Source organism: Trematomus bernacchii, unplaced genomic scaffold, assembly GCF_902827165.1.
Source record: "Trematomus bernacchii unplaced genomic scaffold, fTreBer1.1, whole genome shotgun sequence".
Lineage (NCBI taxonomy): Eukaryota > Metazoa > Chordata > Actinopteri > Perciformes > Nototheniidae > Trematomus > Trematomus bernacchii.
Window position 1 is genome coordinate 2,392,851 of NW_022987607.1, and position 15,292 is coordinate 2,408,142.

The following is a 15,292-nucleotide window of genomic DNA, read 5'->3' on the forward strand; positions in this document are numbered from 1 at the left end:
CATGGCATATACTGCCACCTGAAGTCCCCGGCCGGAAGTCCCCGGAGTTGGGGACTGGCTCCAGTAGAAGCCTTCCGAGTAAATCGCCAGAACGCCGACACCTCCTCATCACTCCACTGCTCCCATGTTTTTTTTTGTGTTGCCATAAGTTTGTCTCTCTGCGTTGGTGCGCGGGGCTATTGCTAATGCTAATAATGCTAATGCCAGCAAATACAATGGCGGCTTCACAAAACTTTTCAGAGTTTTACGGGGCATGGTTTGCAATTCGCCCAGCCAATAGAAATTGTAACTTTTTTCTCCCCAGGATAGTACCACCTCTCTAGCAGGCACTAAAAAATGGCGGTAAAAGTTCCCGGCACTAAGTACTCTTTTTGGTGTGAACGCAAAATAAGAGGTACCAAAATACGGGGAAAAGTACTGTGGTGTGAACGCGCCTAAGTCAATTCAAAGTGCTTTACAGAAATGAAAAGCATTATGAAAAAGCGCAACGAAACACATTATAAACTGTAGAATAACACGGGTATAAAATACATGAATAAAAGTTACAGTGCAGTGTAAGATATGAATAGTTCAATTTAAAAGCAGCGGCAAAAATAAAAGTCTTCAGCCTGGATTTAAAAGTAGTAAGAGTTGCAGGTTTCTGGGAGTTTGTTCCAGATGTTTGGGGCATAATAACTGAACTTCTCCATGTTTTAGCAGAGCAGAAGACCTGAGAGATCTGGATGGTTCATAATTTAGCAGGAGATCAGAAATGTATTTTGGCCTTTGCATTTTTTATATATTCTAACGTTTCTCGGGATAAAATATAAATTCTCTGCCCTGTTTTACAGACATCACATGACCAGGATAATCAGAAACAGAAATCCATAGAAATGTATTTGGGCCCTAAAAACCATTCAATGCTTTATAAACCTGCATCAGTATTTTAGTTCAGTTATTTGACAGACAGGAAACAAGTGCTTCTCCCGCGGGTGTTTTTTGAGTGACAGTGAGCCATTATTTCAACTACACCTGTAGACTTTTTGTAGGGCACCGAAGCGTGCAGTTGGTAAACAAGCGATTGCAACGTTTGACCTGTGTCTTCCTACACAACGCGTACCAAAACTCTGTGGGAATTTAAACGAGCCGTGCTGCTCAAGACGTTTTTCCACCACAGGGAGTCCATTGTTTGTTACAGCCTGTTCCCACACAGACTAACAGATGCATTCGAATAGAAAATCTGTTAGCAAACTTATTTACAAATTCAGCTGCAACGTACCTACATTAGTCAAAGTCAACGTTATTATCAATTTCTGTGTGTGTGGTATCAACATGGAGACGGAAATGACGTTTCTCACCATCCAAAAGAATACAAATATATAGAAATATGTGTCTATACATGCATACACACAATATAAAAAAAGGCACAACAATAAATATATACAATTAGCAGTCTTCACTCATATTAGAATTAGCATTCATTCAGTGGTGCTTTTGAACTGTCACATTTAGTACTGACTCTTCTTTGAGATCTCTTTTCGGGGCTTTTTAAGGGTTTTATTGAAATTCAATTCAAAGGGTTTTATTGTCATATGCACAAAGCTACAGTGTAAAAATGGTAATGAAAATCTTATGTATGACAAGTTTAAGTACAGGGATAAACTTCCCTTAGTGCCCAGTTGTGAATGCACCATATTTTGTCCACAGCTCAGAATTGGAGGAAGGGTTTTTTTTCGTGCATCTTCCCAGTCTGCACACACAGGATTAAGGTTGTTGACAGCACAGCACACAGCAGAGTAATCACTAAAACATGAGCCAGGAGACGAGGACTGCACAAATAATTTAAAGACATGTCATAATCACAATGTTGCCCTTTTTGTTAGAGACAAAAGTGCTTGTAAGAAAAGTTGTTCTGTTCCCCAGCCACAAAATTAAGTTGCAAAATGGAAAAGATATATATCTTTTAATTTCACCAAAAGAGGGAATATCAAGCAGTTTCTTTCCTCTTCCTCCCACACAATGACAGCTGGGGGGAAAGTTATGTTTTATTTAAAAAACGAAAAAGGATATCTGGTAGATAAAGAGTTGCTCATGCAGTCTTTGCAATTATGTCCTCAAGCATTGAGATTAGAATAAGTTATCTTTTATTTAAATTCATTAAAAGGTCTCCAGATGATTGAGGTGTTATGATGTAAAATGTACAATGTTGAGACCTGTTTAGACTTAACTCTACTGAATCCCTAAAGGAAAACATGTACATAATACTCAACTTGTATTGTACAGGATGTTAGCCCAACATTATTATTAACCAGCTACCATTATAGCAACCCAGTCTCATGGCAACATGACCCCATTCTTTAACGTACAGCAATATTTTACATTTTATGATGTTGCTAACCTAAGTAGCATTTTTTTTTTGCCAAATGGGGACAGGGAGAAACAAGCTAACAGACACACAGCAGTGTGGTTGTGGCTAACATGTTAGCATACTTAGCTTATTAAAAACTTCAGCTGGCACCGATCAAATTCAGTGTTGTTAGTAACAAACATGTCCAGCTCTTATTCTAGCTCTTCCGTTGTGGGTTTTAGGGGTTTAATTAAGATGCATGTAGGTAATAGTAACAAGCTAACAGACACACAGAGAGGTTGTTTTGGCTAACATGTTAGCATACTTGGCTTATTAAGAACTTCAGCTTGCACCGACCAAATTCAGTGTTGTTATTAGTAACAAACAAGTCCAGTATTAGCTCTTATTTGAGCTCTTCCTTTGTGGTTTATAGGTGCTTAAGCTGCACGTAGGTAATGGTAACAAGCTGACAGACAAACAGTGGTGTTCGTGTAGCAAACATGCTAGCAAATCTAGCTCATTCATACTTTTAGAAGGCGCTGACCAACGTTGACCAACAAGCATTGATTCAGTGTTGTTATTGGCCTGATGTATAGAAGTCCTTGTTTTGCTTTTTAGGGGCTTGACCTGCATTTGTCTTGAGGAAGCTAACTGACAAACAGAAGGGTTTGTGGCTAACATGTTAGCAAACTAAGCTTATTTAAATATTGTGCTGCATCAGACCTACATTAGCATTCATTCAGTGTGGATTTTGCCCTGACAAATGTAGTCTAGTTGTTTCTTATTCTTCTTTTGGGACTTTTTAATAAATATTTGCCTGTTAAAATGAGAAGTAACAAGCTAACAAACAGTGGTGTTCGTATAGCAAACATGTTAGCAAACTTAGATTCTCCAATTCTGGTGGCACGTACACACATTAGCATTCATTCAGTGTTGTTTTTGCCCTGACAATTTCAATACTCATTCTTCTTTGGGCTCTCTTTTTAGGGCTTTAAAAGTGTTAGAAAAATATCCCTGGTCCCCGGCTTGAGCTTCAATCTCAGGATCCATGTATTTGTGATCCTCTCCAGAATGGAAGTAGTCATCACATACAGAGCATCAACTAGTTCCTGAACAGTGTCCTTCACATGCTGATATACAAGAGAGGGAGTTACACAGTCACAAGATGGAGGAATAGAAAGCAGTATTCAATGTTTACTTCAGATTAGCTCCACGTCAGAAATGATCATGCTTGTCATATGTCTATCCAACACAGTCTCACGGCATTTCGTGTTATAGTCACGAAATTAATCTATTGATTCGTGTTCACCAACACGATTTCGCCATTTTTTTCGTGTCACACAGAACGATTTTAAAAGCAATGTAAATAATAACAAATTAGAAGGAAAAATATATTTAAAAAAATACAGATTTAAGTATTCTGACACAGAACGATTTTAGAAGCAATGTATTTATATTGGTAGTATGTTTCATGCCTGCACCAAATAATAACAAATTAGAAGGAAAAAAAGATGACATAAAATACAGATGTCAGTATTCTGAGGCTCTGAGCCATTTCTTTTCCTCACTGACGGCAAAAAAACTCAACATTATACAATTTCAAATAAAAGGGATAGGGTTAGGCTTAGGGTAAGATATTGAGTAAGAAAATGTTTTTATGAACCACACAGCTTCTGGTCTTCCAAGACCCGACCGGACAAAAAGACGTGGTGCCGGCACGAAACATACTACCAATAGAAATACATTGCATTTAAAATCGTTCTGTGTGACACGAAAAAAATGTGAAAATCGTGTTGGTGAACACGAATCAATAGATTAAATTAATTTCGTGACTAATAACACGAAATGCCGTGAGACTGGGTTGGTCTATCTCCATAGAGGCTGAATCATCATGTTAATCACATAGCTATCATATGCCTAAAACAGTCCTGATGCTCTTCTAGGTAATCATACATCCTGTCATGTACACAGCTACTTTACGTTTAGCATTAGCCTTGCTCTCTAATTTAATGCAGAATCTGCAGAGGTGAAACAACATTATCTAGCTAACTACTGTAGCTAGCCAGGCTAGGAAAGCAAAACAGTGTCAATATCCCACTTCTTACAAACTACTATCACTGTTTCTGTTTCTCTGTTGTATTCTTCAGGCTCAGGGCAGTTGTATCATCACTTTGAGCAATACATTAAAGGTCCCTTATTATAGCCTACTGTTTTTCATCAATATGTTATAGGTCTCAGATATATACAGAACATGTCTCTGATTGGCTGAAACACCAAACAGATCATTGCAGCATCCTATAATCCCCTCTGTTTCAGCCCTGTTTCAAAAGTGCTGATTCTCTGTCTGTTACTTTAGATGAAAATAAGGAGCCCCTCCCCACGCCCCTCTGAGAGAGATTTGGTTAAAAAGACACAATGGTGCTCTAGGAGGAGATTCAAGTGATAAGGTGGGGGGGGGGGGGGGGGTTACCTTGGTTGCTGATTGGCTAATGGTTACACAAGCAAAAAAAATCGGTATGACATCATAAAGTAGCTAAAAATCTGATCAGCTCATTTTCAGACAGGTTTTTATATAAATGGATCAGGACAAAAAGAGAGAATCTTTGTTCCTGAAACTTTCAGAGTCTTCTACATCAACACATGTTGATGTAGAAAAGACATGGACAAGTGGATTTTGTATGATAGGTCCCCTTTAAATGTATCATGCTCAAGCTGTGTATGCCTTCAGCAGTTTGGTGTTGATCGCCGCTCTCTTGCCCCCCTGATTGCTTCCCTCTGTGCTCGGCTGTTATCAGGCAGCGTCAGCCTGGTGCTAGTTGGCCCAGATTTACAGTCCTCCTGCCAGAAGGGCTCCAAAACCACAACAGGCATCTGCAGCTACAACACCTACAGAATAAACACTGATTTACAGTATGCAAAGCTGCCCTCAAAGGATATTCTAAGTGTTAATTATACTCGGAACAGAAATGCATGCCTTGTTATAGCTTTTCGGTACATTTTGCTTTTGTTTTCAGAATCAGAATTGACACGTACGAGGAGTTTGACTTGATGCCATGGTGCAACACAGATAGAGAACTATTTTTAGAAAACTATAATAACATTAAAAAATGATAAGAGATATAACAGTATTTACATAGGAATAAAATATGGAATAAAATTCGGCAGTAATATAAAAAGAAAACGGATATATTGTGCTTTGTAATTTTCATTGTGCTGCAAGTCTTTGCATGGTACATCTTGTTGTTTGGAGCGTGTGGTTGGTAGACAGAAGGCTGTGACCTGGTTTTGAATTGCTCTTTGAGGTTTATTCGGTTACATTTATTTGGATTTATTTAACGTGTCTTTCAGAAGAAATAACAATTGAATTGGCCCAATATTTCAACCTCGAACAAACGAGTCTGCCATGCGTTTTTCATGTTGAAATGCCATCTAAATGTCAGAATCAGTCACCGTTTATTCTCTAATTAAATACAACTTAAATTAAATGGGCAGCCGAAATGTCATAAACGATTCTGTTCTTTCACTTCTGACTCTATCAAGTCTTGATGAATTGCAGGTTTTTTTCGATTAGGCAGCGTAATGAGTTGTGACGTTATTCCAAACAACACTTTAATAATTCCTTTCTTTTTGTTTTAGTTTATTTGTATAGGCACTTCTCTGGAGGCCTTTGCAGCAGGCCTCCTTAAAGTGTTTAGATGTGCTTGTTAGATTAAGAGAGCCTCATTAAAACATGATTAAACGTCTTTAATACGGAAGTAGGGAATGAGTCCTTACCCCAAGTGAAGGAGTTCAAGTATCTCGGGGTCTTGTTCTCGAGTGAGGGAACAATGGAGCGTGAGATGAGCCGGAGAGTCGGAGCAGCGGGAGCGGTACTGCAGTCGCTTTACCGTTGTGACGAACAGAGAGCTGAGCCAGAAGGCAAAGCTCTCTGTCTACCGGGCCATTCTCGTTCCTACCCTCACCTCTGGTCATGAAGGATGGGTCATGACCGAAAGAACGAGATCGCGGATACAAGCGGCCGAGATGGGTTTTCTCCGCAGGGTGGCTGGCGTCTCCCTTAGGGATAAGGTGAGAAGTTCAGTCATCAGGGAGGGACTCGGAGTTGAACCGCTCCTCCTTCGCGTCAAAAGGAGCCAGTTGAGGTGGTTCGGGCACCTAGTAAGGATGCCATCTGGGCTCCTCTCTAGGGAGGTGTTCCAGGCACGTCCAGCTGGGAAGAGACCGAGGGGTAGACCTAGGACCAGGTGGAGGGATTATATCTCTTCACTGGCCTGGGAGCGCCTTGGGACCCCCCAGTCAGAGCTGGTTGATGAGGGGAAAGGAACGTTTGGGGCTCTCTGCTGGAGCTGCTACCTCCGCGACCCGACCACGGATAAGTGGGAGAAGATGGATGGATGGATGTCTTTAATACATTTGAGGCTTGTAAAATCGTATTTGCGATAAAGCAGTGAAGAAACCTCTTTGGCTCTCAACCAGTTTCCTGATCACACATCACATCAGCACATGTACTTTCTCCAAACCTTCATACCCTAAAGATTGAGCAGAGAGGAAATGAGAGGTTTAAGGTGTCTGAATTGTCTTATTGTACCTGTTCCCTCGTCAGCTTTAATACCTGACGCTCTGTAGCCTTGAGATATTATCGCTCTACGATGAGTATTGGCTGTGTTGCTTATTACAGGATGACGTTTGTGTTGTGCTCAGAATCTTTATCTAGTCATTTGCTGTAAAAAGGAACACACAGGAGAGGTGTTAGGGCCGGGTTTAAATCATGCGTCAGTGTCCAGAATACCACTCAGCCAATTACTAGTGATAGGAAAATACTATAAACACGTTCAGACAGGAATTTAAAAGCTTCTGTTTTACAAGAATCTTAATGAGACCAAGATGTACGCAGTTCAGACGGCCTATTTGTGGTGTCGACATATTGATTTCGGAGTGTGGGAGTCGTGTGAAAATGCTCAGCTCCGGTGTGAAGTTAGTTTAAAAAAAGAAAAACTCACAATAATGGAGTTTCTGCTTCCTTTTTGAACTTGTTACAGCCCAACAAAGAACAGATGTGATTACTGGATCGTTATATCCTCCAGTCCTGAAGATGTGAAGAGAGAGTGGAAATTATGATTACATGCAGCAGGTACAGAAGATTATAGAAGAGTCTTACAGCTGAGGAACTCACCTTTTTGAAATTGAAACCAAAATGTATTTTTCGCAATTCTCCAAATCCCTGATTCGATTTGAATTTACATTTTAAGGTCTCAAATTAATTAAACACAAATTCCATATGTCACTTAAGTTTCTAAATAAGCATAATAAAAACAAACCAAGTAGTTTTGTTTAAAGGAGTAGTTTAAATCTGTAGTGTGATTTTTGTGCATGTTAATGGTCTGCAAAGGCTAAAATCCCTGTGTTCCCTCCATTGGACTCCTTTGTTTAACATCACTTTGTAACACTCACGCTTCTATTGGCTAGTGCTCCAACACATTGTACGTGATAGGCTAAGAGGCGGGACATCTCTAAGCTGTTGACCAATCACAACAGAGCCGGCCAGCTAACCAATCAGAGCAGACTGGGCTCTGGTTTCAGACAGAGGGTGAAAAGAGGTGCTGCAGCACAGGCAGTATTTCTTTGAACATTAAAGCAGGAAACATGTCCCAGTAGAGACACTACATACTGATATACACCTGAACATCATCAGGAGGGGACTCTTTAAAGTAGAGACACTACATACTGATATACACCTGAACATCAGCAGGAGAGGACTCTTTAAAGTAGAGACACTGCATACTGATATACACCTGAACATCAGCTGGAGAGGACTCTTTAAAGTAGAGACACTACATACTGATATACACCTGAACATCAGCAGGAGAGGACTCTTTAAAGTAGAGACACTACATACTGATATACACCTGAACATCAGCAGGAGAGGACTCTTTAAAGTAGAGACACTACATACACCTGAAAATGAAGCAAAATATGTCTTTAAGTTATTTGGAATAAGACTTTCACTGTGATGTGTCTAAAAAGTACTTTTCCATCTCCAGGAACAACATAACTTCATGTCTTTTATTCTTTTGTGTTGCCCTAATTGCCCAGCTGGTTGTACTCCTTTGAGCTGCTATAGTTCTTGTACTTATCTCTGTATGTCGTGCGCCTTTCAGACTTTGACTGGAGCTCCTTCTGGCTGTGGAGTCGCTTCCTGGACTACATGCAGTGCGTGCTGTCCTTCACGCTGATGGCCGCCTACGCCACTTACCTCTTCCTGGACTCGATGCTTTTCGTGGAGACCCTCGGTTTCCTGGCAGTTTTCACCGAGGCGATGCTGGGAACCCCGCAGCTCTACTGCAACTACCAGAACAAATCCACAGAGGGCATGAGGTATGTTTTAATAATAATAATAATAATAATAATAATAATACTGCAGTGTCCGCACACTGAAAGTCCTGCATGAAGTGAAAATGAACTACTCATGTTTGAAGAAACAAAAAACAATGTAACAGCATGAACCACCATGTCTTCATGACTGTCATTTCTTTGTCCTCAGCCTTGAGTATAATTTACAATCAGTCAGTTGACAATCAAAACAAAGCTTGTTGCATCCTCGATTAATGATAGTGTTTTTATCCTGATGAGCGCTGTTTTATTTATGAGAGCCACTTCCATCACAAGCAGCGCTCACTCGTAAGTAAAGGCTGCAGATGATATTGTCTTACATACGATCATTAACACTGACACATGCTTATTAAGTATTTCTGGCACCTGTCGAACAGGAAATAAAGCCGGGCTCCTGACAACTAATTATTATGCTGAGATGACATTTAACCCTCTGAAGTTTCTCTGAAAATCAATATGCTAATGAGGTATTCTGTCTTACAGCTAATGTGTCATTTGGGCTCATTAAGGTTGATCTGCATCACGTCACGTCTCAGGCTGTAATTAGAGGCATTGACGTAATATAGATTTTTCTTTATCCTATACAGGTTGAAAATATTTACCACTAGGCTTTTAAGCTGGAGACAAGCCCACAGAAAATATTTTTTAATTAGTCTATGCAGCTATAAGTGTGTAGTACTTTCTTTTGACACAATATTTTTAATTACATTTTTCAATAACATTATATTTAAATGTTATACATACATCACAACACAGAGGTGCTGTATTCAAAAGACACATAAACAAACAAATGAAACTTTGATAATAAAAAATAACATGCTTTATCTGTACAACCACTGTTAATATAATAAACAGTTAAATATCTTAATTGTCAAATATTGTCAAAACTTTAATATAACTTTATTAATGCCGCAGAAAACGTTTGGGGGTGCAATACAATCCGTCTTACTTCATCACAATACATTTTAATTTCTCTACCCTGCCGTAAACAGTGAAATAACGTTCCTCTGGTGTCATTGTGAGTGTGTTTAAAAACAGTCAATGAAAAGCAATGAATGACTTGACAAAGAACAGATTTCAAGCAGATAAGAAATGTGACAAAGAGGAACGTCTTAAGGCCCTGACACACCAAGCCGATTTCGGCCGTCGATAGATGTCTGGCCGTCGATGAGCGTCCTGTCGCCCTACTCAGATTGGTGTGTCCCGCACCGTCGTGTCTTTTCAGCCGTGCCGACACCTTCCGCCGCCGATTCAACATATTGAATCTGGAGGCTGTCGGCGAAAGAAATCACTCTGATTGGCTGTTCAGCTTAGCGAATCAGTGCATGAGAAGCGAAACGGAAGTGAAGAAGGCACACACAGACGGCTATTATTTTTCATTTTCCAGTACCGCACATGTTTTCAATTATAAGTCGTTATGTGAAACAGTCTGTGATGGACGAGAGTGAAAATAGAACGCACGCTATTTGTTGTTTGTTTATATCACGCAGTCTGTCTTCCGGTTGTTGCCTCTTTTGATTGACGAATACACACTACCGCCGCCTGCTGGTAAGGAGAGTTATTGCCACTCACGCATGCGCAGTGCGTACGTGCTACTGGGCCGTTGGCTGAAGTCTTTGCGGTGTGTTCCAGTGTGACTGTTGGCCAAGACGCAGGAGACGTGAGGCGACACATCAGTCGGGTCCGTCGGGACGTGTTCTTTGGTGTCAGATTGGTGTGTCAGGGCCTTTAAAAGGAATTGAAATGGTGAATCTATGTCAAAAGACTTGCAATGTAACACACTGATAAGAAACCCCCCAGTTGCTTTCTGCAGCAGAAAGATAACAAAACTCCAGCAGGGCTTCATGTCAACTTAACCGGCCATGACAGCACCCTCTCTGTCCCATATTTATTTTTGTGTGTTTGTTTGTACTTCCTACCCTCTGTCTGCCACCCTCATTGTTCACGGAGCTTGTGACTACCCGATTTGCGAGTTGGTCTGCCGTAAACGTATAAACTATATCTTTCAAAAGTGTGTTGGTTTATGATCACATTTGTATATGATAATGTATGAAGTCAACAAAAATAATCTTAGTTATCAGCAGAGATGGCAAAGGTACACACATCCTTTACTCAAGTAGAAGTACAGATACTGGTGTTTAAAAGTACTCTGGTAAAAGTAGAAGTACTGACTAAACTTCTTTTCTCAAGTAAAACTAAAGAGGCTTTGAAATGTACTTAAAGGGGACCTATCATGCAAAATGCACTTTTGTACGTCTTTTCTACATGAATATGTGTCCCCGGTGTTCCAGGGAACTCACCAAGTGTCAGAAAACACAACCCTCTCTATTTTCCTCCATACCCAAATCTCTAAAAAAGGGGCTGCAACGGATCTGATACAAACTGATCCAGATTTGAACACTGTCCTGACGTCAGGACGGTGGCGCTACGGCTATTGGGCCAACTCCACCAATCAGGAGGAGACAGCCACGGCCATTGCCGTTCGAAAGCGCTGGAGACGCTGTAGTACATATGCCAGGCCTGTAGATGGTGCTGTTCTCACAGAATCAGCCCTTGCAAAAACAGAGCTAAACATTTTCAAATTGAGCGAAATGAGGCATGGCTAAAATGCATGATCTGTTTGGTATTTTGAAAAAAAAAAAGTATAAATATGCCTTATATAGGTATGGTCCTACACTATATTATTCAAATATAGCATGATAGGTCCACTTTAAGTAAAAAGTACCCATAACTAGCAGCTGTTTTAAAGAGTACCTGACCTCCCTTTATATTAATAGAACAATAATGTCATTGTTAGCTAATGAATGTTTCCATGCTGAACAACGGCAACATGACAACGTTTTCATTGGTCCCTCTTCTTTAGAGAAGACCAGAGGCCTGTACTACGAAGCTGGTTCAACCTAACCTGGATATGTTTGAGTTAGCCGGTTGGCCCAATCCAAAACATACGCGCTCTCGCTAAACTGTACTACGACGCTGGTTATCAAGTGGATCGCTCAAGCCAGCCGTGTCCTATCTAGTTAGGTGCGCGTTCACATGAAAGGGGTGGTATTTGGAGCATTCGACCAATCTCAAACACGGACAAGCGTACTGACAGCGCAGCGTCATACTTCCTGAATGAAAAGTGAACTTTAATATTAGTCAAATATGAAGAAGTTCAACTTTAAACATCCATGACTTAAACACTTTATCCAGGATAAAAGCCACATAGCTGCACCTGCAAGGTGAATACAGCTGGTAAAAGAAAAAGTGTTTGAATGCGTACATTAACAGGTTTATGATATCACTGCCCCGTCCAAGACACGAGTGGATCTGACTTTAATTACATTTGACTCGAGTGTTTCGTCAACTTAATGTGTTGCTTAAAATAATACTTCTGCATACAGTATGTGACACTGTGAGTGTTGCACGGCCCAGATACGGCTCAGCTGACTCAGATAAGGAAATATATGATACATTATGATGTGATATGATATGAATGATAATGGGACACATCTACGTCTGCACTCACAGTGCCGCGGACTGTACGTAATGTTACTCTGATCCGGTTACTTATGTCGTGGCAGATATTTAAGTAAGCTTTCTTAACGCTAATATTATAATAGTTTGATTGCTCTGAAGATGGGAGGTGATATTCTATTAATTTTCACGTTCACACAGTCAGTTGATTTTGGCCGGCCGTCTTTCCTGCAACGGCAGTTTTTCTGTATTTCCTCTATCCTGTAATATGAATTGATCGCTTTAAACTCCGCACACGGAGCTCTGATTGGTCAGCAGGCGGTGCTTTCACTGAGTTGATCTCTTAGCCTGCAACCTAACCTGCTCCGGAGCAGGTTTGCCGCTCAGCATAAGTTACCATGGAAATCTAGCCTGCTAAAAAGAGAACCAGCGTCGTAGGACCGGAAAGCCCGAGATTTCCCTGAAGTTAGCCGGCTAAGCGAAAATCCAGCTTCGTAGTACAGGCCTCTGGAAATGATGGATACACGGATCGTGTTCACATCAATAGGCACGCAATGACTCTAAATAATAATGATCACGCCACCAAACACACATTCAAACTAAAGGAACCAGCCTGTTTGGGAAATGTAAGAAGTGGAAAGTACAGGTATTTGTGTTCAACATGTAAGAAGTAGAAAGTACAGGTATTTGGGTTCAACATGTAAGAAGTAGAAAGTACAGGTATTTGTGTTCAACATGTAAGAAGTAGAAAGTACAGGTATTTGTGTTCAACATGTAAGAAGTGGAAAGTACAGGTATTTGGGTTCAACATGTAAGAAGTAGAAAGTACAGGTATTTGTGTTCAAAATGTAAGAAGTAGAAAGTACAGGTATTTGTGTTCAAAATGTAAGAAGTAGAAAGTACAGGTATTTGTGTTCAAAATGTAAGAAGTCAAAGTAAAAAGTCGTCAGAAAAATAAGTAGTGGAGTAAAGTACTGATACCAGAAACACGTACTTAAAGTGGACCTATCATGCTATATTTGAATAATATAGTGTAGGACCATACCTATATAAGGCATATTTATTAGAGATGGCAAATCCGGATCCTTTACGGACTCAGGGTCTTCTGAGTCAGTCATTGAAGAGATCCGGATCATACGAGTCATTTGAGTCATATGAGTCAGCATGACCAAGACCGTAGAAATCCTATCGGTGAAACCGAAAAGTTGATGCATTTCACGAGCATATTATTATTCCATATATTTTGAATATATATATATATATATAATATCTGCATGTATATTTTCTATTTCGACATGTATATTTTATATTTTATATTTATTTCTATTCTTGTATATTTTGTAGTTTTGTTTTATTGTAAAATGCCTTTTATGCTGCTGTAACAACAACAATTTCCCAATTTGGGATCAATAAAGTACTATCTATCTATCTATCTATTAAACTGACGTTATATTAACCTCCGCTACACAGTGTATTTTGCTTTAATAAAAAATGTTGATCACAAAAAAAAGGGTTATTTTGCGATTTGGCAAATCTGAGTCTGCTGTTGACTCGTGCATGAGGACGAGTCTGCTGGATCTCTGGATCTGCTGCTATATACGGCTCCGAGTCCGCACGAGTCTGTTGTGTGTTGCAGAACAGCGAGTCAGGATTTGCGAATCTGAGTCTGCTGTTGACTCGTGCATGACGACGAGTCTGCTGGATCTCTGGATCTGCTGCTATACGGTTACGGCTCCGAGTCCGCACGAGCCTGCTCTGCTGTGTCAGGATTTGCGAATCTGCGAGTCTGCGAGTCTGCTGTTGACTCGTGCATAATATAGCGCGGGAGCCGGGTGCTGGAGGAGGGGCTATGCTCGTGCACATGACGAGTATGGATCTCTGGATCTGCTATGCTATTACGGTTAGGAGCCGTCGGCTCCTCTGAGTCCCCACGAGTCTGCAGGAAGTTTCACTGATCCACGTCCCCTCCCCTGAGCCAAACGATAACTTCTGGCAGGCAGCTATCCTGTATACTTGCTAAAGGGTAGGTAGATGGACTGGGGTACGTTGTAATGTGATTTTACATGTTATAAAGAGAGTAGCGAGTGACGCAATTTATAGTTTTAATTTGTACGTCACACCAAGTGTGGGACTCAAGGACTCGGGTTAATGGAGAGGGGAGACTCGTCACAACCAGCTCATTTCTAGGATCCGGGTTAATGATCCGGATGAATCAGGACTCGCCCATCTCTAATATTTATACTTTTATTTTTTCAAAATACCAAACAGATCATGCATTTTAGCCATGCCTCATTTCGCTTAATTTGAAAAATGTTAGCTCTGTTTTTGCAAGGGCAAATTCAGTGAGAACAGCGCCACCTACAGGCCTGGCATATGTACTACAGCGTCTCCAGCACTTTCGAACGGCAATGGCCGTGGCTGTCTCCTCCTGATTGGTGGAGTTGGCCCAATAGCCGTAGCGCCACCGTCCTGACGTCAGGACAGTGTTCAAATCTGGATCAGTTTTTATCAGATCCGTTGCAGCCCCTTTTTTAGAGATTTGGGTATGGAGGAAAATAGAGAGGGTTGTGTTTTCTGACACTTGGTGAGTTCCCTGGAACACCGGGGACACATATTCATGTAGAAAAGACGTACCAAAGTGCATTTTGCATCATAGGTCCCCTTTAAGTACAGTAACAAAGTATTTGTACTCCACTACTTCCCACCTCTGGTTATCTTGCGCTAACAGAGAAATTCCAAAGCTGGGAAAGGCCTTTCAGATTGAGCAATAACTGTCATACAAGAAGAATAATTATCTAATAACAGAGTTTTGTTCTTGAAGCAACTTTTCTTTAATGAAAATCTTTATTGTCATTTCCCTTTTCCAGGAATCAACTGAAAATAATGAGATATTAATTATTAATGCCATAAATGATTGCATACATTTACAGTTTCTTATTTTTCCACTTTTATAGCTGTCAACCAGAAGTTAAATCCATTTCTCACTTCTTCTAAGAATGTACTTAACCCACTAAAAGGATCTCTTCTCAAATAATCGGAAAATGACGTTGTAATAACAATAACTCATCTCTCGTTCAGATTAATGTGGTCGGGGTTTGTTTTTCTTCTTTGCGAAAC

The 15,292-nt window shown here is 40.4% G+C and overlaps 1 protein-coding gene across 2 annotated transcripts in view; it reads left to right on the forward strand.

The window, feature by feature from the left end:
• LOC117482923 (solute carrier family 66 member 2) overlaps positions 1–15,292 on the forward strand; it is a 40,950-nt gene that overhangs the window by 10,134 nt on the left and 15,524 nt on the right. For both annotated transcript variants that reach the window (XM_034131169.1, XM_034131170.1), the window contains one exon: positions 8,485–8,701. In XM_034131169.1, coding sequence (XP_033987060.1) covers positions 8,485–8,701 — 217 coding nt within the window. The remainder of the gene's footprint in view (positions 1–8,484; positions 8,702–15,292) is intronic.